Consider the following 26,752-nt stretch of genomic DNA (forward strand, 5'->3'; position numbering starts at 1 on the left):
ACGGGAGATGACAATTGTGAGAGTGTTGACGGAAGAGCCTTGGGTCACCGAGCTTCGAGGGTGGAGTCGTCCTCGAACCTCGAGTGTGACCCAGTTATATCCCCATCAGGTGTGGGAATTTGATCAGGTAATTCTTTGTCACAGCTGTGTCCTGGTGGGCCAATATAAGATTTTGTTACAGGATTTTGATGACTTGGATGAAAGTTTGTTTCCATTTTGTTATTTGATTCTCACCACCATGTAATTGTTTAAATGTCATGATTCACACACACCCACAATCAGTCATTATCGTTTGTTACATAAACATTCCCACAGGAAAGAAAGGGGAGAGTCTCCAGACTCTCACATTTTTATCATTACCTCTAACCATCTTAAGACTTCAAAGAATGAAATTAAAGAATAGGTCATTTTATCTGTCATCATCACTTGGTATCACATTCTTATTATTAATTTATTATGACTTATATTTGTTGATAAGTATCTAATATAGTCATCACTCATATACAATGAATTTTTGGTATAAGTACATTTTTTTTCTAAATGAAACAGTACCATCATAATTACACAAAATCACTACATTTAGCATTTTAATTATATAATATTTCAATATAAAAAATCAACGTATGAAAAATATGTTAGATTTATGCAATTGGTCATGTGAAGATTGTATAAAGTGTTATTAAAAATAAATGTTAATCTGAAAAATAGATAAAATTTAATTAAAAGATTTTCTGCTCAGAAAGTATCGGAAGTCAAAGATTATGTAATGATGTAAGAGCTATAAATAGATTAATCATTGTTTGCAAGAGCTACTAGCTCTTGCAATTGTTGATTAATTATATTTATACATGCTAAAGCATGTGGAAAACAGAATGGATGATGTCATAATATAATATAACATTATGATCTTAGTGATAATACTATCTTCACATTATTATGTTGTCAGTCAAATTAGACTTATTTATTATATGGACATTGTGATATTATGTAATGATTTTAACAATGTTAGCATTATATTTTCATGATTTTTGTTAGGGTATAATGATTTTTTGTAGATTCTATATATGAAATCTTGAAGTTAGTGAAATGTTTCTCAAAAGCCACATTTTATCACTGTTGTTGTATAATAAAATAATAATTTATGTTAAAATTTTTGGGGATACTATAGATTACCACCTATGGAATTTCGGGTCTTTGAGTATATATCTGAACTCAGGAGACCGAGATGAGTTCAACAATACCCTACTTTTGGACAGGAGACGAAAAATAATAAAGTTATCCTACTTTTTTCAGCGATCGCGCAATAATAGAGAGTTGCGTCGCTCTCTCCACTAAGTCGGCCTCGCTATCGCAATCGGGAGTAGTGTCGCTTGCCGTTAAAATTGCCTTTAGTAGACGTTTCCCCCTTTTTTTTTACTTTGTTCAAGAACTACCGTGAATCAATAACTAGTGACGTTTAGCACATAGCGGCCTGCCGGCGGCTCCCCTCCAGGAGGTCAGTCAGGAGCACGAACAGTGGGAATGGCTGCCATGTTCGCTGCCATAAGTAACATTAACCGAAATGGCGATCACGCGATGATCGGAAGTCGCGTCGCTCTCTCTGCTCTCATATCGTGTGTTTAACCCTACTGGAGATGACTGTAGTCCGACGTCATGGTTTGCAGACTTTACCGCAAGATGGCAGTACTAGCAACTATGGTGCCGTCTTCATGAGAGCATTAAAAAAGTATGGTAACTTAAAAAGTATGATAACTTTTTTATTTTTCGTCTCTGGTCCAAAAATAGGGTACCGTTGAACTCGTCTCAGTCACCTGAGTTCAAATATATAATCAAAGTCCTGAAATTCCATAGGTGGTAATTTATAGTACACCCAAATTTTTTAATACTTTTTGAATAATTTTTTTAATTATAAAAAATTAACATAATTTATCTTATAATATTTTTTATATACTTTTTTTAGTTAGGTGTAAATGGATATTCATTTGCAATTACCAACAATGGTTACGTTTTATACCATCCTGATCTCCGTCCAAGGGTATGTTGTAATTACTTTTATTTTAATTCCTGTTAATAATTGTAACAAATTTATTATGTATTGTTAATTCATAATAAATTTATCAATAATACTTCATTTATTACTGTATAATTTGAACTTGGTTTCAATATAAATTTTTCATTTTGTTAATTGGATTTTCTTCTAAAGATAAACTGATAGGTTTTTATTTTTTAAATACCATGTTTGTTTTACATAATCAAAATTTTAAATAATTTTAAAAATAGAAAAGAAATAATAGCCTTTAACCCTTTCTCAGTCACTGTTACATCCCTACGTCTATGCATAGTGATCACTTTTTTGGCTTTGATGTGTGCCATATATTCAGTGTGAAAAATGTAGAAATTTTTATTTTAACATCTTTGATGCATTCATTGTTGTATGTTTATTTCACTATTTCTAAAACAGATGGCATTATGTTGCAGAAATTATTTAGCCATTTTTGTGGGATAATTTAGTTTCATTTTGGAATTTCAAAGCATTTCTAACTTGTTTCTGATAGTTCTTTTTTTTCAAACAAATTAGAGTTTGTGAGAAGTTATAATTTTATAAATTGTTGATTGATATTGATGATAGTGAATTGTTATTTTATTCTTAGCAAAAACATGTGCAGTAGCTAATTTTTTCCATATTTTTCATCAAAATTAAGTTTGGAAAATAATGCATCATAGGAGTCCCCAATGAAGTAAGGATGTAGCCAAGCAAACATGTTGGTTGTTATGTTATTATGTGGAATTATGCAAAAATTTAACATAAAATGTAGGAATAGTGACCTTTATACCACATATGTACAATACTGATTGAGCAATAACTATTAGGTTGTTTTAAATCAGACAACTTTTTAATTGGAAATAAAATTACATGCTAATTTCATGCTTCTTTACTGAAATGAAGGAAAAAAGTTCTCTTGCAAACTCCAAGAAAATACTAGCAATGAGTTGTGTAACTTTCCTGGCTTTTATGAAATTTTATTTTAAAAAATATCACTGTTTAATTATTATTCATAATAAATAAATAAAATTATATGTGGTGCCATCTATTATGGGATTTTGTTATAAAAACTCTATATATTTTTAATTATAGTAAAATAGCAAATGACTTAATTTTGAGGGTAGAAATGAGTTTTATAAAGATCTGTGAATGCTACAGCAAGTAAAATCTTTGTTAGGTCCAACCCACGTGAGATATGACACATGTCCACCCTCTATCTCCCCTCTTCCTCAATCTTTCATCACCAAAATTTAGTAGCATCAATGCCTCTTATACATAAGCTATTGTGCCAAATTTTGTTACTTAATCTTCACCCCATCCTGAGATATTAAGCGAAATAGATGCCAACACACACACACACACACAAATCCATGGAATTTTTTTTTGCTTTTTTTTTACATTTTTGGGTTCAGGAGGTCTCAAAATATGGAGCTTTGCAAAAAACTTGAAGAGTCAAATTTGACATAATTTCATTACTTTTCCTTGTTATGTATATGTAACAGCTGGAAAAGTAATATAAGAATTGACAAGGAAATTTTACCTGTTTCATGAGATGTTTAAAATGGGTGCCCCATGCTACTGTAAGATTTATTTTCTCGACCCGAAGATGAGTTAACACTTGATTCGATATATACTACAATAATCTCTCAGTTTTCGTGACAATTAATTCCTCCTGATATGCATAAGTTACACACAATTAATATATATATCATATACAATTAAATATATGGGCAAAACTGTCTATAAGCTCTATCCCCACTCTTTGTTCACCTTCGATCTCGATTGTCAATAACCCTTGCTTTCCGTTGACCTCGTTGTTCACCCAGCTCGCTTCCCAGATTGTCCGAAAAAGTCCTTTCCATCTGCATTATCACCTTTTATACACTCTTACCCCCTCCTACTGGGATCATTGCCCCTTCTGGGTCTAACGGACAATGGAACATTCGGGAATGCATCAAACAAAGGGCATTGTCTGAGATAGGAAAAACATGACGAACAATCATCACACTACCTAACAGTATGCAAGATGACTCAAAATCTTTCTCAATTTTCCTAAGCCAGTCAGTCGTTATCCGTGCAGAAGCATGCATCAATTATGCATTGTTGTAAATCTGTGACATTTTCAATTGCTGTTTGGTAAACTCTGTCCTTTATATACCCCCAATGAAAAAAATTTAATGGTGTCAAATCAAGAGAGTGGGAATTTCCTCCCCACTTCTGATTTAATGCCATTTGTAGGTGGATTGGTGGAGGATGGATATGAACCTCTTCCACCAATACACCTTCCTGGAAAAATGGCATGTAAAGACAAACTAACTGGAAGAGCCCAATGGCTGAGAGGGAACTCCATCATGTTGGTGGAAAATATGCATTGTCAAGAGCTTCAAATACTTTTGGGAATTAAGGATGCCAATAAAAAAATGATCCAAGAACTTGGTCAAGTAATCGTTCAATTATCACTGCCGACATTGAGTGTATTTTATTCACAAGTGATGCAGGTTTTCCTGTATCCAATAGCATACATTAGTGGCATTTACCTTGCTGCAAGCAAAAAGGATGCTTCATCTGTGAAGCAAATTTGCCTGGGAATGATAGGGTTTGTGTTGCCAAGATCCATGAACATTTCTGAAAAAGTTTATCCTTGCCTTGCAGGCTTCAGGAAGAATTGAAAATATAAACACTGTTATTAATTGCCTATCATAGAAATAAAGTGAGATTTTTAATATAAATAAATTGTTTAAAAAACCATTAATTCATTTGTTTTTATGGCATGTGATAGGAAGCATTCAGCTCATGTAGTACAATGTTTCCCAATGGGCAAAATTGCTGTCTTATGGATGAAAGTAGTCATTTGGTATAAAATTTCAATTGTAGACTAAGGAATTTTTACAACTGTTTTTGCAGTTTGTTTCTTTTAAGGTTCAAACATTTAAAAGGACAAGGGAATAATTTGAATGATTTTAAAATCATTTGTGATATTTCAAATACTGTAATTTTGATATCAAATGATCAGTTGTTTTTCATTCAACTTAACTCATCACTAATTATGACTTAATTCAACTTATTTAACTAATTTGACTTAATTTAAATTTTTATTTTTTGTTAATTCCTGTATGTTAATTTAAAATTCTGAAATAATTCTTTGATTAAAGAAGTCATAAATTAGATGGCAGATGAATATTTTTGAGATTTCTTTCATCTTAAGCTCCTAAACAAATTAACTTAGGAAACGATTAAAATTATTAAACAAACAAAGTTAAATTATTTAAATTTATTCAGATTTGATCTGGAGCTGAGAGAAATCTTGAAAATTATCTGCTAACTAATTTTGGACTCAAAAGTCCAAAATAACAATATATCAGTTATAACAATATCAAATCTAAATAAACTCTGTTTAACTTGACAAAAACTAGAAGTACTTAAACAAGAACACATACATACACCAAAACCAGTTATATGAACTTATGTAATCTGAAAATGTCCATTTAAAATAGACCGAAACATTTGTTTTACTAAATGTATTGAAATTACATAGCTGGCTTTGGTGTATGTGTGTGTTCTTGTCTAAATAAATTGTTTATAGTAAGCACAAAATATTATTTTATTGTGAATGATATGTATTTTTTACTATTAATAGCCTATAAATATTTTATTTCAGTTTGGTGAATTTTTAAAACCTGGTTACACAAGTGTAGATGTTACTGAAGTTGAAGCAGTTGTTGGAGAAATGAACTCTCCTTGGGTAAATATAATATACAATATAATTAAATTACAGGTACTCCTCACTTTATGACCTATCTTCTTAATGACCACTTGCACTTACAACCAATCGAATTTTGACCTGCAATTTGGGGAATCTCCTTTCTCAGCTTGAGTGTTGATCAGTGGCAAATGGTGATATATGCACTATACACTTTTTCAGTCAGTTTCATTCCGACAAGCAGTCACTGTGTAACCTCGTTTTTTCCACATTTGTAACCCCAAAATAGTACAGATATCAACAAAAAGAAAAAGTATGGCATCATCTGGAGAAATTGTTAAGAAACTGAGGAAAGCTATTGACCTTGAAATGAAAATAAAAATCATACAAGACTACGAAGCTGGTGAAACAGTTAAAGAAATAGCATGTGACTTGAAATTGGCACATTCGACAATTTAAATGATTTTAAAGGATAAAGTTAGAGTGAAAGAGGCGGTGAAATCATCAACAGGATTTAAAGCCATAATAACTAGGCAGTGAAAAAGTCTTATTCACAAAATGGAGAAATTATTGGTGATCTGGTTTGATAACCAGATGCAAAATAATATGCCGATAAGCCTTTTAATAATTCAAGCTAAGGCATGCAGTATCTTTGAGACTTTGAAGGCACGTGAAGGCAAAAAATTGACAGAATAATTTACAGCAAGCCATGGATGGTTTGAACGGTTTAGGCAGAGATTCAACCTGCATAATTGGAGAATCAGCAGTGAGGCAGCAAGCATGGATGTAGAAGCAGTAGAAAAATTTGTTGACGAATTGGATGGAATAATTAAAAAAGGCAGCTACTGCCCATAACAGATATTCAATGTGGATGAAACTGGGATTTGATGGGGAAAAAATGCTTGAAAGGTCCTATATGCACAAAGAAGCTAAAGTTGCCCGGTTTCAAGGCTTTTAAAGACAGGATCACGTTGTTGTTGGGAGGGAATGCCATTGGGTTCAAGTTAAAGCTTTTCCTGATCTATTGCTCTGAAAACCCATGTGTATTAAAGAACAATAGTAAAAACAGTCTGCCTGTTTACTATCATGCAAATAAAAAGGCATGGATGATGCAACCTTTATTTGAAGATTGGTTTTTGAACTGCTTCATAACCTCAATCCAGCATTATTGTTTGAAAATGGGAATTCCTTTTAAAATTATTTTCTTGCTTGATAATGCTCCAGGCCACCCCCAGCATCTTGATGATCTACATCCAGACGTAAAAATAGTGCATCTTCCTAAAAACACAATTGCTGTCCTATAGCCAATGGATCAGGATGCTATAGCTACGTTCAAAGAATTTTATTTGTGCACGACTTTTTCCCAAGCTGTAGCAGCAACAAAAAATGATGTAGTAACCCTTCGTGATTTTTGGAAATCATACAGTATTTTAGATTGCATTAAAAACATTAAATCGGCTTGGGTTTCTTGAGTTTCTTTTCAACTATTACATCCAGGACCTCTGCCCTTAAGGTACAACTTCTATTTTACCATTGTCATCTTCTTTACCTGGATCCTCTACAGCTCCAGATAACCAAATAAACAAATGATAATATGTACATATGCATGTCTTTTTATGAATTATGAATAAATTATGAATAAATTTGTTTGTTGCATAATTTTTATAATTTTACAACAATCCTATATTTCTGGCACAAGCTCCTCACTTATCAACCAATTTGTTTAATGACATAGTCATCAGAACGGAACTCGGTCGTAAAGTGAGGAGTACCTCTATATTTTAAAAATTATAGGAAATAATTGGCTTTTCAATTCTTAACATGTTTTTCATCAAAATTTTTTGAGTAATCTAAAAGCTTGTCTTAACAATTATTTTACACTTTAAAACTCAGAACAATAAATTTGTTTGTTGCATATTCAGCAGCAGCAGCTAGAGATAAGTAGTGCAAAATTGCAGCATGTCTTGATTTTTATTATATGATAAATATATAAATTATTATGCACAATTAAAATGAATTTTTTTTAATCAAAACCAATACAGAATAAAAAAACGGTTTTATTAGGGCAGTTGCATGAAATGTGTCATATATTATTAAACAGTGTACTTTCATCTCCCAATTGGAAAACAGTCTCACTTGTTCAGCCATCACAATCACACAATGAAATATCACTCATGATAGCACTAAATCATTTAACATTACTGTTACAGTATGGACACAAGGCAAGAATTAATTACTGGGTTGAAGCAAAATGCAGAGTATTCTGTGACCTATAAATGTTAATATGAAAAAGATAAAAATTTCAAATCCTGAAGTTTTTATATTTTTTAAAAATTTAACTAAAATAAGCTTATATATACAGTATAGTTTGTTATATAAAGTAGTAGTTGTTGCTTAGCCCTCCCACACTAGATAGCCCCAAGTTGCCACTGATATTCAGTACAATTAAATATATTGTTTTGATTTGATATGTGAAGTTTTAAGCATGAATAATGATTTAAATTCATTTCAGCATCAAGTAAACAATAAAATGTACTCAAATGTATGTTTCACTCTTAAAAGATTTTTGAATTACAATTTGTTTTCAGTCACACAAATAGTGATTGTTCCTTTTACCTAAAATCAGATAATGTATGAGGAGGGGAAAAAAGCTTTTAAATATATATAAATTTCAATATATTTTTCAATATTGGAAGTTTTATGTTTTAAAATAGATCAACTCAGTTTATTTTTTTCTTAATAAATCACTCTGTTTTTTAGTATTAACAATAAAATTGACTGGAAAAAAACTCACACTAATTCTCAAGATCTTTTGAAAAATACATTAGATGTAATTAAAAATTTTAATAAATTAAATTACTTTCTAAGATGATGATTTTAATTCAATATTTAATTTTTTTTCTGTAGGAATTTAATTCAACATTATTAGAAGTAAGTATTCTTGATTATATTAATTAAATGTTTATTAATGCTATATTTATTAATTGCCATATAACATTGATGTGTTGACTATAAGATTATTCAATAAAAATAAAAAGAATTATTACTTGTCATATATATATTTCATAATATGCAAATTATTATATCTATTATTATCAAGAAATAATAAAAAAATGCTTTATTTAGATGAGAGAAACCATGATAAATAGGAGAATTGGATGGAATCGTCTAGAAATAAAATCTCATTTTGATGATATGGTAAGTTTAGAACATTAATATATAAAGTTTTTGAATTGACTATAATCTTTATTGTTTTTAATTTAATTTTAGACAAGAATTGAATGTAAAATTCTATATAAGATTTATTAAACTTTATTATTTTTATGATTGTAGTAGTTTTAAATTTCAGGAATTTTATAATGTAATAGAGATGGGTTGATAATAATAATAATAATAAGTGCAGAGCCCAAACGGTTGAGAGTCAAAAGTTGAAATTTGGTACACAGTTAGGGTACATCATGAGAATGTACACTAAGAAGATATTTTTGGAAATCCCTCCTCCCTGCAGAAGAGAGGGGTAAGGGTTAAGGATTACCCTGAACTCGGATTCTACTGTACTATTTTAGATGCAGTTTTTTGTGAGAAATCAAACGTATTTTTAGGCCCATCTAAAAATTCTATAATTAGTCTCAGAAGAGGGTGAACTAATTCTTGCACCCACTGAAAATGAGTAAGATCAGCTATAATCTAATAATCTTAATTTTTGCTATCATAACTTTTTGCCCAAGCAATGCTAGGCTCATCTGCTAGTTATAAAATAAATTTCAATTACAATTCAAAAAGGCATTTGTTTTAATTATTAAAGATGGTGTCACCATATTGTATATACTTTATGAATTAAATTTATATTAGTTCAAAATTTTTAACTAAAAATTAATTTCACAGTGTTTATTTATTTGATTTTATTATAATTTCCAAATTTTTAAGATTTATATATTTTATATATTATTTATTTATTAATTTAGCATATTGATTTTATGCATTATGCAGGGAGTACAATCATATTAATACAACAAAGCATTATTACAAAAGCAAGTACAGTGCACTATACAATAATTAATAACTAAAACAAATAAATAATCAATCAATCAAATAATCAAATTCATCAGGAGAATTATCTGGGAAAAAACAAAGAAAATAACAAACATCCATTTAAAAAAAGCAGAAAAAAGTTAATATCACATTAATCCAGCAGATAATCTTCCAAAATCTACGCGTATGTAATGCACTTATAAAGTGACAATACAACGACATCTATGAGACAGCCAGGATTTTTTTATATATCTACATATACACATACACTTGCATAGTTACAGCATTGTATAACAGATGCACAGGACCCAGAATAAAGAGGGCCCTGAAATGGGGCATTAAAAAGTAAAACCTTAATAGACTAATTTAGGCAAGTGGGTGTCTGTTAAAGCTGAAAGACCATTATAGAATAAAGTAGGTTTTCCAAATGGATGTATGTTAAAAGATTGACAAATTAGTTAGTTAATCTGTTTTTATATATGCAGATATGTTTGTGTAATTAAAATTAAGAATATATGAGAAGTTTGATTTCACAAAAAAGTTTTCTACATGTATTATTCCTTATGTACTCACAGTAGTTCTGAACTGTAGTAAACAAGTATAGGATTTAATTAAAACAGATAAACATTTTTTTGGAAAATATACTTTAATTGTGTTGTGTATGCCTTGCATATAAATGAGAAAGCTGTTACTAATGCTATATCTAAGACCTTTTTCATGTAGATTTTTCCAAAATTGAATCTTTCTGATACTGGTATTCTAGATTTGGAATGTGTAGAAGATTATCCATAGTGTTTGAATTCAAATGGTTTTGACTTTTAAAACTTTTCTTAAATATCCAATTTTTTAAAATATTTACAGTCTATGCATCACATATTACAGTGTTGGGTCCAATATAGCCTGCCATGCTTTTGAGATCTGTTTTTCTTTCTTAAAATAGATGGATAGGCTTTGGAGGTCTGTCTTAAATATTTCTAGTGCCCCTAAATTTCTGATCTGATTTCTATGGTATGTTTTGCATGTTAGAGTAGCTTGTTGGCATTTTGGTTTAGTCTCATTATCACTTGCATATATAGCTGAAGCAGTAGTTTGTCTCTTCTTTTCTACATCAGTCTTATGTTCAAGAAGGTGCTGCTTGAGAGAACTCTTTGTAGATCTAATGTATACAAGGTCTCTATCAAATTTGTCATCTTTAAATGGAATTTTATAGACTCCTGGTGTTCTTGCTATGTCCACTTGGTCTTTCTCATTTCAAAGCAGTTTGAATGCATCAGATTTACATCTGTGTGCGATTTTTGCACCAACATATCATGCTTTCTCCTGATGTAAAGAATGCATGTGGTATCATATATTTTATGATGTAGAGCAGCATCCTGCTGGGGTCTCTCATTGGAGTTTTATTCTGCTGGTTCCTGTGTTGATTTCTGCCTATGTGCCATGTTATATACTAAGCTTTTAGTGTAGCTGTGCATCCTGGCAATTTCTGCTGTTCATTTTAGCTTCATTTTTATGTCTTGTTTCTGGTTGCAGTGTATGTTTCATTTAGGCTATGTATGAAGGTTTAGACCTCCAGCATAATGTATTCTGGTACTAATCTATGGGTTCCAGGTGCATACATTGGTCTTTTTTTAAGTGTGTTTTTGACATATTCTGGAGTGTTAATTTCATTTCCAACAAACTATTGGAAATTGCATATCATCCTCAGTTCTTGGGTTTTGGAACTTGAAAATCCAATTCCATTTCTTCTTCTACACCATTTTTAGGTTCTGCCAACCTCTCCTGTATATTTATAACTTTGCTATTAGCTTTAATTAAGCTATTATTATTATTTTCTGAGAGACAATCTTTGAATTTAATCAGATTATTAATCCTTAAGTATCACATTCTGTGTTGTTCTAATTTATTTCAGCAGGCAAATAAATCTTAATTTAGGCAGTCAGGATTTACATTATTTTATTAATTACATGTATAACATATAGAGCAGTGACATAAAACAATACTTCCAAGTCTTCTGAAATGAATGCTACCAGTTTAAATTACTATAATTACATTAATTATTATTTTAGAAGTATGCAACATATACCAATTAATAGAATAACTGCCTGAGTTTCACTCCCATCTTCATTGTCTTGTTGTCTACTGCTTGTAGGAAGTGTCATAAACAAAAATTGCAACTTTGCCACAGAAAAGGCATTTTGTGTTTAGTAGTTCTCATTCATCATTGTGCAACATATCAAGTAATCTTCAGGAATTGTAGAATTGTAGTTCTCTGGGAGGAGTGACAATGGATATGTTTCTGTAGTGAGTATAGGAAGAATTTGAGTATCAATTGGATGTGTGCTGTATAGCAGGAAGTGCACACATTGAGAAATTGTAATGGGCATAAGTGAAGCTTGGACAGTTTTCCAATGTATTAATGTACTGTACATTACAATATCTCAGATAATAATTAACATAATTACAATAATTTAAAATGTTAGCACTCTTTTTGAAAGATCCTCTACTTCTAAAATCTATTCAAATAATTTGGTTTAAAATGTGTATAAATGAACTAATCTCAAATGTATTGACAAGTCTACTTGTAACATCTTATATCTATTACTACCATTTTTTGTCATTAGGTAAAAATATCAAATGACATTATTTGATACATTTAGAGTACACTAACTATCTCACATTTGTCCTGGTGTTTTTCTTCGGAAAATATTTTATCCTGTTCTTGATCCTTAAAAGAATATTATAAACCCTAAGCTGAATACAGAATTCAAACTTAAATTTTTATCAAATAAAATAATAAAAGAATATTTTATTCAAATCTATAATAAAACCCATAAACCTCTAAATGAAATATAATAAATTCAATTTAAATTTATAGAGACGTGTCGTCACCAGGACTAATACTTATTATTATGGCCCCATTGAAAACACTCCTTTCTCGTAAGTAATTCAAGAGAATATTTACACATTTATGGTTTTCTATATATTTATATATATTCTTCAATATTAGAAAAATAGTTTGGCAAATTTCATAAATCATGGCTTGCTTTGTGAATGCAGAATGGCTATATCAATTCCTGAACCTTACGGACATTATCGTGTTACTGGTCAAATTGAAGTGAAGTTAATGAAGGAAGATTGTAAGTATGATTGTTAATTAAAATTTTTTAATCTTAGTTTACTGTTATAAACTAAAGAATGTTAATTTTTTTAAATAATTTTTATAATTTACACATTTAAAAGGTTTTATTCGTGTTTAAATTATTTTTAAAAATTAATTCATAGTAAAATTAAATATAAAATTTTTATTTTAAAAATAAATAGTTTATGGTTTAATAAATTTAAATATCACAAACTGTTCTTAAAAGGGAGAGATTATTTCAAAGGAGACAAATGGAGAGTTCATCCTGACTGGTAAGCAGATGATATTTTTATCTTACTTTTTATTTTTACTCTTAATGTAAAATGGATTAACAAGAGTAAAATCTTAAATATTATGGAGTGCAATATAATAATATATTATCATCTAGTTTAATTAGCGTGAAATTTACTGTAGTACTTTATCAAATGTAAACCCAGATACAGTACTTGATATTTAAATGTTGCATATTAATATATTTTATTCACAAATAAATTCATTAAAATCTCTAAATATATTTATAACAATAATGGTAAAGTGAGACTTTAAGTAATTAATTTTATAAATTTCTAAAATAATTACTGTATTAATTCATACTCACAAATTTGACTAAAATAATTTAACAGTAATTTAGAGTTAACAATTTGAATTAACGATGTATATAAAATGTCATGCAATTCATGCCGATCACTTTCCTTTGTCTTCATTAGTAATATATTGATCTCGGGTCAAATAAATCTTTTTTTGATTCTATTATTCAAGATTTTGACATCATATTACATAATTTCATTTCACTTTTATAACCACTTAAAAGGATTTTTTGGACAAATAAGCCAAAATGTTATGTCCTTCGAATCCAATGCTCACCCAATTCATGAATTAGTCAGAAGACGAGTAACTTAGTTATACGGTTTAAACTTTATCGATGTTATTTATACAAGAATCTTGAATTTAAAAAGTTTCAATTTAAATTCAAATTAAATATTATTTTATATTCTATGGTTAATTAAATATAAATTTATATATTTAGGGTTTATTGTGACATTAGAAATAAAGATGAAGATATTAAATTATCACCAGAAAAAATAATAAGAAAGTTCTTAACAGAACTTCTTCAAACACAACAATTTCGCTGGAGAACTACAAGCACTTTTCCTCCATTATTTGATCAACCTATATGTGAGTATATATTGTAAAACATATTTAGATTAAACAACTTTTTAAATAAGTAATAATTAAATTCTAACCAAATTATTTCTATTTTGAATCTCCATGGAAGAGAAATTAATAAAATTTATTTTATAATAATTCTTTGATAACATATCTATTATTATAAAATTTTAAATTTTTATCATTATTCTGAAAAATTATATTATTAATACTAATTCAACTTTTAAATAGGTGAGAAAGATCTCATTCAAAGTTTAGTTTTTGATGCCAAAGTGACTAATATTGACGTCACAAAATGCGTTCCAACTTCAATACCTTCTCAAATTGAGTAAGTTTAAATTTAATTTGAATAAAGTAATAAGAATTTAGTTAGAATTATATTTAAAAATGCATTTAAAATAATGTAAAAGTATTAGTTTTAATTAAAACTTTTATTAATATAGTGTTATACATGGTTATCTTATGCCAATTGAACAACTTTGTTTTATTTTATTTTAATGAAGATTTTTAGTATTTGTTAGAAATTATGGATTCATTCATTTGCCAAATTAGATGAAAAACAACCAAGTCACTATTTTGTTTTAAAAACATTTTAAATTTTTTACAAGAGATGATTTTTACATAATTATAAGTTTTTGTAGTAATGTTGACTAATTTGGTCTGATAATGCCAATTATATGTTGTATCCAACGACATCAATGTCAGCTATAAAACAAACTTTATATGAAATATCACAATAAAGGATTGGGGTTGCTTATTGGGTTATAAATATAAGAGAAACAAACAAAATTTCCAAGCAGAAACATTAATAATAGCTGTCGATGTTCTGCTTAATAGTCATAGTCTTGTATTCTCACTCTGACAGATGCTTGAAATAAGACTTAGTCCATTGTTTTCAAAATTCATTATATAGGAATCTACAACAATATATTAAATTTATTCACGTGATACTATATTTTTGTAATAGTTTTATGACAACTCCTTGCTATTAAATATTTGATAAGTGTTTTATTAGAATTAATTAAAATGGTTTTGGAGATTTTACATTACTATTTCGAATGTGCTTCAAAATAGAAGCTAATTGCTAGATGTATATTTTACATTTATTTATTATAAAGCAAAAGACAAGATTTTCAAAATCTTTACAGACTTTTGTATAAATTAACTTTAATACACTTCGCTTCTAACAGTTTACATTCAGAAATATTAAATATATATCTTGAAATAAAAAGAAGACATTTTAGATTTATAAAGGCTTGAAATTAAAGATTAACTAGTTTGACTCATATTTATTGGTTCAACTGGCATAAAATGACACATCCGTATAGCATAAAAAATATTTAAAACCATTTACTGAAAATTTTAAAATTTATACATGAGTTAGATTAATATAAACTTTATACAAACATTCCAAAACATTAGTAACATGCCAAATTTAACTATAATTATTAAATTTAATAAGATTTGCCTCTAATGACAAATTATTTAGAAATTAATTAAATAATAGTGGAGAAGTAGCCTGATTTAATCAGTCAGTCATTTGGCGTAATATAAATTTTCTTGAATTTAGTTAGTAATAATAATTCTATATTTTTAAAATCAAAGAAGCTAGACAGATGAATTTTTAGTGAAAAATTCTAATCTTCAGTAACTGGATTTTAATCCCAACACAATTTACATAATATTCTGTTAAAATAAAGCATACAGTAGTATTTTGTAGTCTAAAACTTAAATTAGCATATTTAATTAGATTATTTATATATATTTTTATTTATTATTTAAATTTCAAATTGATAAAAATAAAATTTATGTAATATTTTTTACATTATTTGACAAAATATTTAACAATAAGATTGAATAACTATAAATTTGAATTTTTATTCAATGACATTTAAATGATTTTTAAAAATAATTTCAAAAAGTAATTGTGCATAATAAATATAGAACATTACATTTAATGTTTTCAAGCCCATTAATTCATCTTCATGGACAAAAAATTTAATAGTATTTAATACCTCTATGTCTAGAGCAACATCAGAGTATTGATTTGAAATGAAATCTTGACTTTAGAAATCTCATTTCTTGAAGATATAGGCAATAAAATTCTAAAAAAGTTGAGTCAGTGGCAGTTTTAGATATTGATAACCTAAGCATTCACAAACTTTCAAGGGTCCTTGGACTCCAGATTAAGAGTTTCTAAATAGAATAAAGAAAAATACTTTTAAGTCTACGAAAAAAATATAAATTAACAAAAACTAAGACAAATTTTATGAAGTCAAATAGAAGTAAGATGTAATTCTGCCATTTTTTGAAACCGTGTCATATTTTTTATATTTGTTCTATAATGTAATTGTCTTCTTAGATGTATTTTATTCTATCAACTCAGCATTACCTGTTTTTTCTGAAAAGCTTCTAAGATATTCCAATATCAATTATCTTAAATTTGGCATAAGAAAATTTTGGAAACTAATTTATTATACCCAGAACTGGCCCTACCATAGGGCAAACGGAGCAGCCGCTCCAGACGCTAAGTCCTAGGGGGCGCCTCAATGGTAAAGAAAATTTAAAAAAAAGTTTTTTTTTTCACTTTTCGATATTTTAATTGCGAGCGTGTGGTCAGTATGTGAATGGCCTTATCTGTTGAGATGCGCGGAGTCGAGTGTGTGGGTGGAGTTCCACCCCCGCCTCAGTTACATCATCAGTGCTGCCACCACAGGCGCTGCCGTTTTAGTTGGCGAGTCCATTTTGAAGCGCCAGCACTGCCGAGCATGTTCCCGCGCTTTCTGCATGAATTTCACTTGTCAGCTGACGTGTGAGTAAGTATTTTTTTATTCGTTAAGGTATTCTTTCATACTTTATAGAGATACCTATGAGATGTACTGTATCTACTTTGTATTATAAAGGGTGTCAAAATTTACACAAGATTTCAATTAAATAGAAAACACAGTTTTTTTTAAATTATAATTTTTTTTATTGAATCATAAAGTACTGTACCTTATGTCGACTCTTGCAGAAGACAAGCTTTCTGATCTAGCCTTGCTGTCGATTGAAAATCATATAGCTCAGATATTATCGTATGAGAGCATAAAAAAATTTGCAAATGCAAAAGTGTGTAAGCAGCGATTTAATTAAAATTTGTTCTCCAGGTGATTTAAGTAGTTTATTATTATTAGGAGCCTGTAGCCTGAATAGTTAAGAATTTTATAAGTATCGTTACATTAATAATAAATAAGTACCAGTACCAAAGTTGATAATGCTTATTGATCTTGTCCATGAATATTGACTGAATTTTCATTTACTAGTTAGTAAAATAATACCAATGAGTGATCTCATTATAAAAGTAATATTTGTGATAAAGAAATGTACATTAATCCTACATATATTTTTTTTCATTCTATATGAATTGTTCCTATAGGTACTGTGAGGAGTGCAGTGCCAACGAGTACGGCTGTTTTCAATCGAAAAATTAGACAGATAGTTAATTAAGATGTCCAGATCTTCCAAGTTACTTGCTTGCATGCATCACTGGTATAAATTAAAGGCAATCAAGGGGGGCGCCATAATAGGATCTCGCTCCATCCTAAAACTTGCCTTGGGCCGTCACTGATTATACCTACAAAATATCAAATTGTATACTGTATTTAGTTCCAAAGTTATCCAAAATAAAAATAGTTGATATTGTAAATGAATAAGTTGTAGAACATTTATTAATATAAATGTTTTTGCAGAGATATTCTCCACTATTTATTTGTATTCTTTAATAATATATATGTACAAAAGTGCAAACAACTAAGCTGACCAATCTGTTTAATAGATTCAGATGTTTGGTTTAGATACATTTTTAATGAATAACTTTTAAACATTGAATAAAAATTCAAATGAGTGATTAATTAATTAATAATCCAATCACAACTATCAGAAACTTTTCCAAATTGTTCACATTCGTTTATGAAATATACATATAACAGTAAAATATGCATTAATGATTTAAAATATTTTTTAACTCTAATTAAACTGTGGCCTTTTTCGATTGTTGATTTCACAGAATTTCTTGTAGAATTTTTAGATCTCAGAAAAAATCAATTTTTGTAACTGATTTCAATTGATACATTTCCAGAAACAAATCTTTTGACAGTTTTCTCATATGAAAGCCACCCTTTAATCTGTCAATGATGATATCTAAATTGTCTGTAAGTGAATGTTACATGATTGAAAGGTTGCATAAGTTTTGTTGAAGCCCAAGTGCAACAACTAATCCTAGATTAAAAGAGAAAATATTTTTAAAATTCTTTTAACCTCTTGACAAAACAGTACATTATACATGCATTTAGTAGAGTTTATATTTTTTTTATAATGTAAAAAATTATAATATACATATATTTAATTAATATAAACTTAACTTTAAGAGATGAAAAAGTGATATAAGAGAGAATTTTAAAAAGGTTTCAGTTATTAATACATTCTAAAGAATTAATTTATTTAATAACTTCAAATCCTCATATAATAACAATAAATTTTAGGGACAGATTTCTTTATGGTAAAATTAACAGCAGATTTTTCTTAATTTAAATGATAAGTATCTATTAACTTTAATCAGTAACAGATTCATGGAAAAAACACAGGTGCATATGTCATTTATTTATTTATATATCTTAACACCTTCTACAACACAGATGATAATATACTTATAAAACTGTCACTTTGTTCATTACATATTCAGGTCAGTTTCTTTGTCGGAAATTCCCAGGTGGCTTTATCAAATATAGCGGTAAATTGTCAAATGTTGAATATTCTGATCCAAAAGAAAAACATTACTGTTTGATCATTTTGTTTCTGTAGATATTAGTTTACATGTTAAATATGAAATTAAAGAGAGAAAAAATAATTTAAATAGTTAGCAAATATTTATTTTTAACTTTTTGTGATTGACAATGATAAATTTTTATATTTAAAGAACTTTTTTAATCATGTTCCTATGAAGTAAAATGGATTTGTTGTTTTGGATAAATTATCTTTTTGGAAAAGTCTCTGAAGTTTTGATTAAAAATTAAATAGGTTTTTGTGAATTAATATATATATAATTTAAAAAATTTTTTAATTAATAAAACATTTTAAATTAACATTATGTAGAATAGAAAAAAATGTATATAATGCTCCTGATAATTGGTTTGGGACAGCCATTTCCAATACAAGAACAAGTGTTGTTTAATTTATTCTTCTAAGCTTTAAAATGATTAATTTTTTTAATATATGTAATTCTGTTTAGTATTCATGTTTTGTATTAAAAATATTTTAATTTTAATGAATAAAAGGTAGTTAAATTATAATTAATTAATTTATTTATTTATTTATCATTAATTTAAAAATTAATATGCATACTGAAATTTAGAAAAGTTAATAAGTTTAATGTTTTCATGTATAATTTAAAATAATTTAGTTATAAATATCTTAAACTGTAATGTCAAGATTAATTTTAAAGTAACTAGAAAATATGAATAAAAAATTTATAATTTAATATTTTTAAAATTATAAATAAAAAAATTTTATATTTACAATGTATTTTATAACATAAATTTATTAAGGAGATCAGTAAATATGACATTAATATAGGTTATTCATCAGAAAACAAAATAGAAAATAGTTCATATACACTGATCCCACGTTCGTGAATAATTGGGACCAAATAATCCTTCGAGAACATCAAATTCTCGAACTTTGAGTTCTATTTTCAACGATAAATTTGTAATTTGTTCCAAGACTTTATGTATTACTGCTATTTTAAAAAATTTTCAGAAAAATAGATAGTTTTATTAAATAAATAAACTGTGCAATGGTTTGTAGCACTGCAAAATTCATTTTATTTAAGCCAAAGAAAAAATAATAAACAAACTGGTAACATAACTTATGACACACACCATACCAATGAGTGAATGCAGTGATCTTTTAGCATTGTGCCTGGTCGAACATCCAGTTTGTGCAGGCACCAACTCCAGTTTACAGTAGTACGTAATCTTCCATTTCCTGAAAGGTCGGAACTTTTCACAAAAGTTGAAATTTTGATGCATAAATTTCTGATCACGAATGATCAAATTCTCGAACACTGATGTCCACGAACATCGAGGGTTTAGTGTATATAGAAGAAAGAATTTGCCGATAAAAATGACTTAAAACATTGGTCATTTGACTTTATTTATAATAATTGATGATAAAAATATAATATTTATAATAATAATAATCATCAAAAATTTCATTAACATAAAAACTTTTATAACTGATTTGTGAGAAAATGTTATAAATTATATATTTGTATTTATTGTTGTTATAAAAGTAAGTTTATATAATAAAATGATATAAAATTTTTCATTCATTAGTTAAACTCCTGGAGATGGGTAATTCAAAAATACTCGAGATGTAATTTCTGTTTTTTCACAGCAAAGTTTTGATTAAATTAATATCTAACCAACTGATATATTGTGCAGCAAATGATAATGGAATAATTTTCTGCTATATTGTGGGATCACCGGGAGGTAGGACGGAGTCATACCTCCTTTTTTCAGCTAACCAGGTCGGCAAGACCCACCCCACTTTCGGATGGCTGGATTCGATTTGGACTGTCCCTGATTGTCGAGATTAAGTAATTAATTGTCAGGTCGAGTGGAGGAAGCGTGTGGGTTTGTCGATAAGATCAAGGCGATATTCGTATAATCAACTCCATTTAAACAAAACAACGATTTATTGGCGATCGTGCTTAATACAAATAGTCCGGTTCCTAACTGCGGGGCTAAGAGAGAGAGTTTACAACTTTCGGGGTCATACCTCTTCCCAGTATTGATATCTCGATGTAATAGATTGTTCAAGTCTTCGGATCAGACTTCAAACGAGTCGTCGGACTGGTCGGAGAGGATGGCAGGAGGAGAGGTCGATGGAGGCACGTCGGCAGGTTTCGGCCCTGGGTTCTTGACCTTGCTGGCTTGAGACGAGCATTCCCTCTTTTCCTTCAGCGACCCCGTTTGCTGTTCTTACCCACTTTATATACCCTGGGTCACGTTATAGTCAAACACCAATCATGAAGGGGGATGATTAACTCTCCGTGACTCAGGGTTTGAATCCGGAGAGACAGGAAGCCCTCACTGAAGGAGGAAGGATGAATATCTTGTCTATATTTTGAGTTTTTCTAACATTTCCCACGGGGTCATTGTGTGAAATAATACGGGCTGCATTCAGGACCAGGGTCCGGTCTTCACATTACATTGGTCTTTCTAAATCGAACTTGTCTTTAAAGGGACTAGTTCGATTTTATTTAACTGTCTGGGAGTTACATCGATTATTACTCTCTCTTGGATAGCTGATATATTAATTGCAGACATTTCATTAATATAAATAGGTACAGAGTTAATAGCAACGCGTTACAATAATATAGAATTAAATTAAACAAAACAAAATTTTTTTCTCATCATTTTTTTTTGTACAATTGCATTGATTATTGTAATATAAGATATAAAAGTAATTTTTCGACGTCTATGTGGACGGAGGCACACTATTCTTGATTTCTGTTGTTGATTAGTAGTAAACAAATTTGATTGGTTTGATGTCTTGAGGTTGAGGGTAAACTTTGTAGTTCGAGGAAACACATGGATGGTCGATTTCCAAACTATCATGAAAAGTGGAAGTGGCTAACCACATTAATTGTGGTTAGCCACTTCCACTTTTCATGATAGTATTACAGTTTAAAAAGTTATTTTAATTTTTAATATATAAGAAACATTATTTTGTTTAATTTCTAACTTTAAAGTAACTATAGCAATGGCTGTACGTACATCATATTTGTTTTTGGAACATTGAAATGGTGTTTGTTTCCAGAAGTGTCCTAAAGATGAATTGTTGAATTCAAAAGCACTCAAAATGGCTTCCTGTGTATTTAGTTAATAATTTTTAACTTCATTAAAGCATTTTAGTGTTTTTCTGTTAAACATTGAACAGTTACTTTTAATTACTTAACTTTATTTTAATTAAATCTGCTTTGTTCAAACATTTAGGTATGTTAAATTTTAATTATTTGTCTCATATGGAAAATGAAACTAATATTTTTTTTTTTGCAATTAGATAAATTATGCCAGAAAAAATTTTTTCTGGCATAATTTAAAAATTAAATTTTATTTAAATATTTCATAATGGAAAACTATATAACCAAATTGCTAAAAACCTAAAAATTCATCAATAACCATTCAGTTTGGTTAACTTTGAGAAACCAACTTCTTCATTTCATATTTTAGGAAATTAGTTTAATATTCCATTGATTTGGGCTGATTTCCCAAGGATTAGCATTTCAAATCCATTACATGACAGTAACCTGTTTAGATCTTCAATGAGTTGGCATTGGAGCTATCCATAAATGACATTTACATTGGAAAGGAGGGAGGAGGTTACAACAAGTCAGACAAAGTCAGACAAAGATAGGAGTTGAGCTTCAGTGGATATCCATTTATTTCATTAAATTTTATACAGTTTATGCATTTTATTATATTTATTTCAAATTTCTTGTTTGTTTTGTTTCTACTTATGGTATCTGTTATTATAAAGTGATAAAGGTTTTAAGGGGGGTCGAGTTTTGTTGGATGTCCCCTCTTCAGACAGAGGGGAGGAGTTATGGAAACTTGGACAAACTGGGACGAGGGGAGAAGTAAAAATTTCAAGAAAAATGTAGATGTAATTTACAGACAGCCCCTTATGGGTAACGTTTAGATAGTGGGTTTTCAATATTTGAAATTTGTTTGGGTTTATGTGTGAGAATCCAGGCTAAATAAAGAAAATTTACTTAATTTACTTAAATAATTAAGTATAAATTTTAACTCTCTGTGACCGGAGGGTCGGCACCTCTTCGATGCCACGTCAGAATGACACCACTGTGTCCTGTTCAACACAGAACCTGCAACAACAAACTGTGTTTTGTTCAAAATTAGTCACGCAAGTGACCATGTGTGTAAGCGATCGAATTCCAGATGGAGGACTATGAGACAGCATAATGGAAGTAATGCACTCAGATACTAGGTTTAACAAACAAATAATTGTTTATTTGAAAGGAAAAAAAGATACATGATATATTGTAATATGTTGAAATAACTGACCTATATACCATAGGTGGTTGTGAGAGAGAGAGAGTTTACAATAGAGCACATGGGGACAAATACCTTTTGTAGAAGAGCAGAGATCTGGTGTCTGCTGATTGGGTTAGTAAGACGAAAGTTCTCGAAAATAGTTTGTAACTTGTAGATCCACTGTAGATGTGGTCGTAGATGAGAGGAATGAAGTATCAGTGACCGATGTATCCAGTGATGATTAAATCAAAGGTCTCCGACAAGCACACACAAACAATTGACCCATCAAGGAATAGGTGACGACTGACTTAATTGGATGCTAGTTGTCATCTTAAACGACGAAATCGAGACAGCAGGTCAGAAGGTCATGAGAAAGCATCTTTTTTGATGCTGAGAATTTAAAGGAAGATATACTCCCAGTTGTGAAATTTGACAGATATTCGACAAAGTTGTTATTAAGAAGTTATTATAATATTTAGTTACGTTGTTTAACTTGAAGTCTGGATTCTCACACTCAATCGTGATAGCAGGAAGTGATTCCATTTTTCCATGGATTTGCTTCCTTGTCCAGAGATGACACATCTTCTGACTGTGTCACTTTTGACTGTATTGGAAATATAACATCAAAAAATCGCTATTGGTTTAACTAACCTACATTACCAAATATGGAAATAGAACCCAATGGGGGAGGATCCCAAATAAAAGGGAAGGAGCCCGTCATCATAGTGAGTCTGTTGTCAATCAAGTGTTTGCTCCAGTCTTGGTTATACACTTGGATATACAAATCCTATTCTAGATCAATCTTTTCTTCTAAATATTTTTGAATTACTATTTGAAATGAATTTAAGCTGAAAATATTATATACCTACAAGCCAAATTAAATTTCAGCCAACAGAATAATGAAAATTATGGTAAAATCTTTGATTTATATAATACTCAATCTTCCTTACACACCGGTGATTCAATCAAAAAATACACTTACGTAAAACCAGATAACCGGAGTGATTAGTATTCGGGTCGCAAACGTTTTCGTAGCCTCTTCTAGGCTCTTCTTCAGGCTTAGTAGTAATAAATTCGAATATATTCCTTTTTGAAAGAAACGAGTTTCGAATTCCGTCACGTGAAAACGTTCCAACATATTTTTTAAATGAATGTTTAAAAAATATGTTGGAACGTTTGCGACCCGAATACTAATCACTCCGGTTATCTGGTTTTACGTAAGTGTATTTTTTGATTTATATAATAATTGCAAGAGCATCTATAAAGCTAGTTTTTTAATATTTTTTGTAAACTTTGCTATTTATAATTATTTTTATAAAATAATGTTAATATTAAATTCTAATGAATCTACTTAATTAAATAATCTTTTAATAATAAAAGAATTTTTACAGTTTATGTAGTTAGATATTAAATTTAACATAGCTTTCAGGATGAGGTAAGTTGAATTTCCATTCACTTGTTTTTGTATCATAAATAAGCAGTGCAAATGGAATAATTCAAGCCGATTTAATACAATATGAATACATTTGTTTAAACAATTTAACGAAACTTAAATAAAAATTTCAATTAAAATTAGAATTATTCCATTATATGCTGTAATTTGGTTAAGTGGCTGTTCCATAATGACATTTCTATTATTGTGATGACTAACAAAAACTTCATTATTTAATGCATAAGCCCACTAGGTCTTCTACTGGCTTTAATACCCAGGTACAGTGTAGCATTTTAAATCCGTATAGGGAAGATGAAATATTAACTTGATTGTCAGGACTGGAATTGCATGCATTGTTTGTTTATTGTTTTATGGTACAGATAACAATGTGTTTAATTTTACAGAAATAAAATTTTTTAAATACAAATTGATCAAATTGATAATAATAATACAATTTTAATGGAATTTAAACTATATATATATATATATAATGTATACTTAGGGCTTTTATATACATATACATGTATATAAGTTATATAATATAGTAAGCAAGATTTCCACTTAAACATTTTAATTGTTACATGATTTATTTAACACAAAAAAAGTTTATTCATGTTTAATTGAATAAGTAACTGGACAATCAAATTATTTACCTGTTTTAATTTTTAAAATAATAACTTTCCATTTTGGAATTTTATGTTATTTTTAGTTACTAATAATGTATTACATTTTTCAGGCCAAATATGTTCAAAATGTTTGGTATAACTGTAACATTTGTGGCAACAAGAAGTGGTCTTTTGAGAGTATTAGAATATCTCGGTGAAGACGAGCAAAGAAATAGCACTGAAAAGTAATTATTTTTAATATTTGCCTGAAAGTATACTAACTTATGTAATATCAATACAAATGACAATACATTTAAGGCATATTTTATTATCAATTACGGGATCTTCCCTGCTTACAAGCAGGTTAGGTTTCTGAGGTTTTATCACAACTTGAAATGTTCATAAGTTGAAAACTAACCTAGAAATTACATTGTGTACAGAATAACTACTTTTTGTTGGTATTTGATCCTTCAATATGTTTAACAGAATGCATTACACTCATTTACCCTCTCACTGCTGCTAGTAGTGGTCATTATAAATGCAATTTTTTCATCTAATACACAGTTTTATAAATTCCAGTTTAGTTTCCATGATAATAATCGACATGCCTTGCATTTATCTCTAGATTTACTATTATGTTTTGGAGGCATTTTTGAAGCACTAATCATAATAGTTTATAAAAATTATAAACAATATCAAGAAATGCCATTACTTTAACATTACCAACTTTGTTGCCATCTCATGAGCAGCAATGAACCTCAGAATTTGTGAAAAAATGAAAAATGATGACATTCAATAGAAATAAGTCCACATTAATTATTTATTAAATATGTATTATACTACGGGACAAAGGCTGACTTTGACGCCACTCCATGAGTGGCAAGAGAACTTTAGAATCCACAGAAAGTTTAAATTTTAGATGTACGGTCATATTGTTCATAAGTTGAAAAAAGATTAAGATCATAATCAATGTTTCCTCCAAGCTGTGCATATGCACAGATACAGATACAGATATATTTTATTCAACACACTAGGTACAGCATATACTGGGTGCCACATAGGTATAACCCAGTTTGATACAGTGAAAATAATGATGTGCTAGATAAATAGTATTGGTTACAATTATTAGAGTGGATTAACAGGAATTTGTTACAGATATTTACAATTGATGATTGAATAAGATAGTTAGTAGGAGATAATAAAATAAAAAAAAATTAGATTAAATTAAATATCAGGTACAATTAATTCAGTTGTGCAGTAGCTGAAATGCTTCTGCACCTGTGGATTTTGTTGCTGCATAGTCTTTAATCATAACCGTCACTTTTGTTATGGGTTGCCATTGAGTAAACAAACTTATATGAGTGTTTTAGTGATTAAACACACAATTTAGTTTACAAATAGATTGCTTTAAGTGTAAATGTGATTTATAATGTTGCTTTTATTTGTTCAGATCATTACAACTGCTACATGCAAAAACTAATAAATTTAATAATGAAAAAATTAAAATATGTACTTTTGTTATAAAAGAGCATCTTGTC

The 26,752-nt window shown here is 29.1% G+C and overlaps 1 protein-coding gene across 7 annotated transcripts in view; it reads left to right on the plus strand.

Annotated features, from left to right (window-relative positions):
- The window catches only part of LOC136984698 (voltage-dependent calcium channel subunit alpha-2/delta-3-like), a 222,505-nt gene that overhangs the window by 179,540 nt on the left and 16,213 nt on the right, over nt 1–26,752 (plus strand). For 6 of the 7 annotated variants that reach the window (XM_067281901.1, XM_067281827.1, XM_067281971.1 and 3 more), the window contains exons 18-28: nt 1,961–2,035; nt 5,703–5,786; nt 8,652–8,675; nt 8,871–8,942; nt 12,652–12,713; nt 12,834–12,913; nt 13,142–13,187; nt 13,943–14,091; nt 14,314–14,410; nt 24,855–24,887; nt 25,346–25,459. In XM_067281901.1, coding sequence (XP_067138002.1) covers nt 1,961–2,035; nt 5,703–5,786; nt 8,652–8,675; nt 8,871–8,942; nt 12,652–12,713; nt 12,834–12,913; nt 13,142–13,187; nt 13,943–14,091; nt 14,314–14,410; nt 24,855–24,887; nt 25,346–25,459 — 836 coding nt within the window. The remainder of the gene's footprint in view (nt 1–1,960; nt 2,036–5,702; nt 5,787–8,651; nt 8,676–8,870; nt 8,943–12,651; nt 12,714–12,833; nt 12,914–13,141; nt 13,188–13,942; nt 14,092–14,313; nt 14,411–24,854; nt 24,888–25,345; nt 25,460–26,752) is intronic. The other variant, XM_067282170.1, reaches the window with a different exon arrangement.

This window comes from Centruroides vittatus, unplaced genomic scaffold (genome assembly GCF_030686945.1).
Source record: "Centruroides vittatus isolate TY-2023 unplaced genomic scaffold, ASM3068694v2 contig_1012, whole genome shotgun sequence".
Classification (NCBI taxonomy): Eukaryota; Metazoa; Arthropoda; class Arachnida; order Scorpiones; family Buthidae; genus Centruroides; species Centruroides vittatus.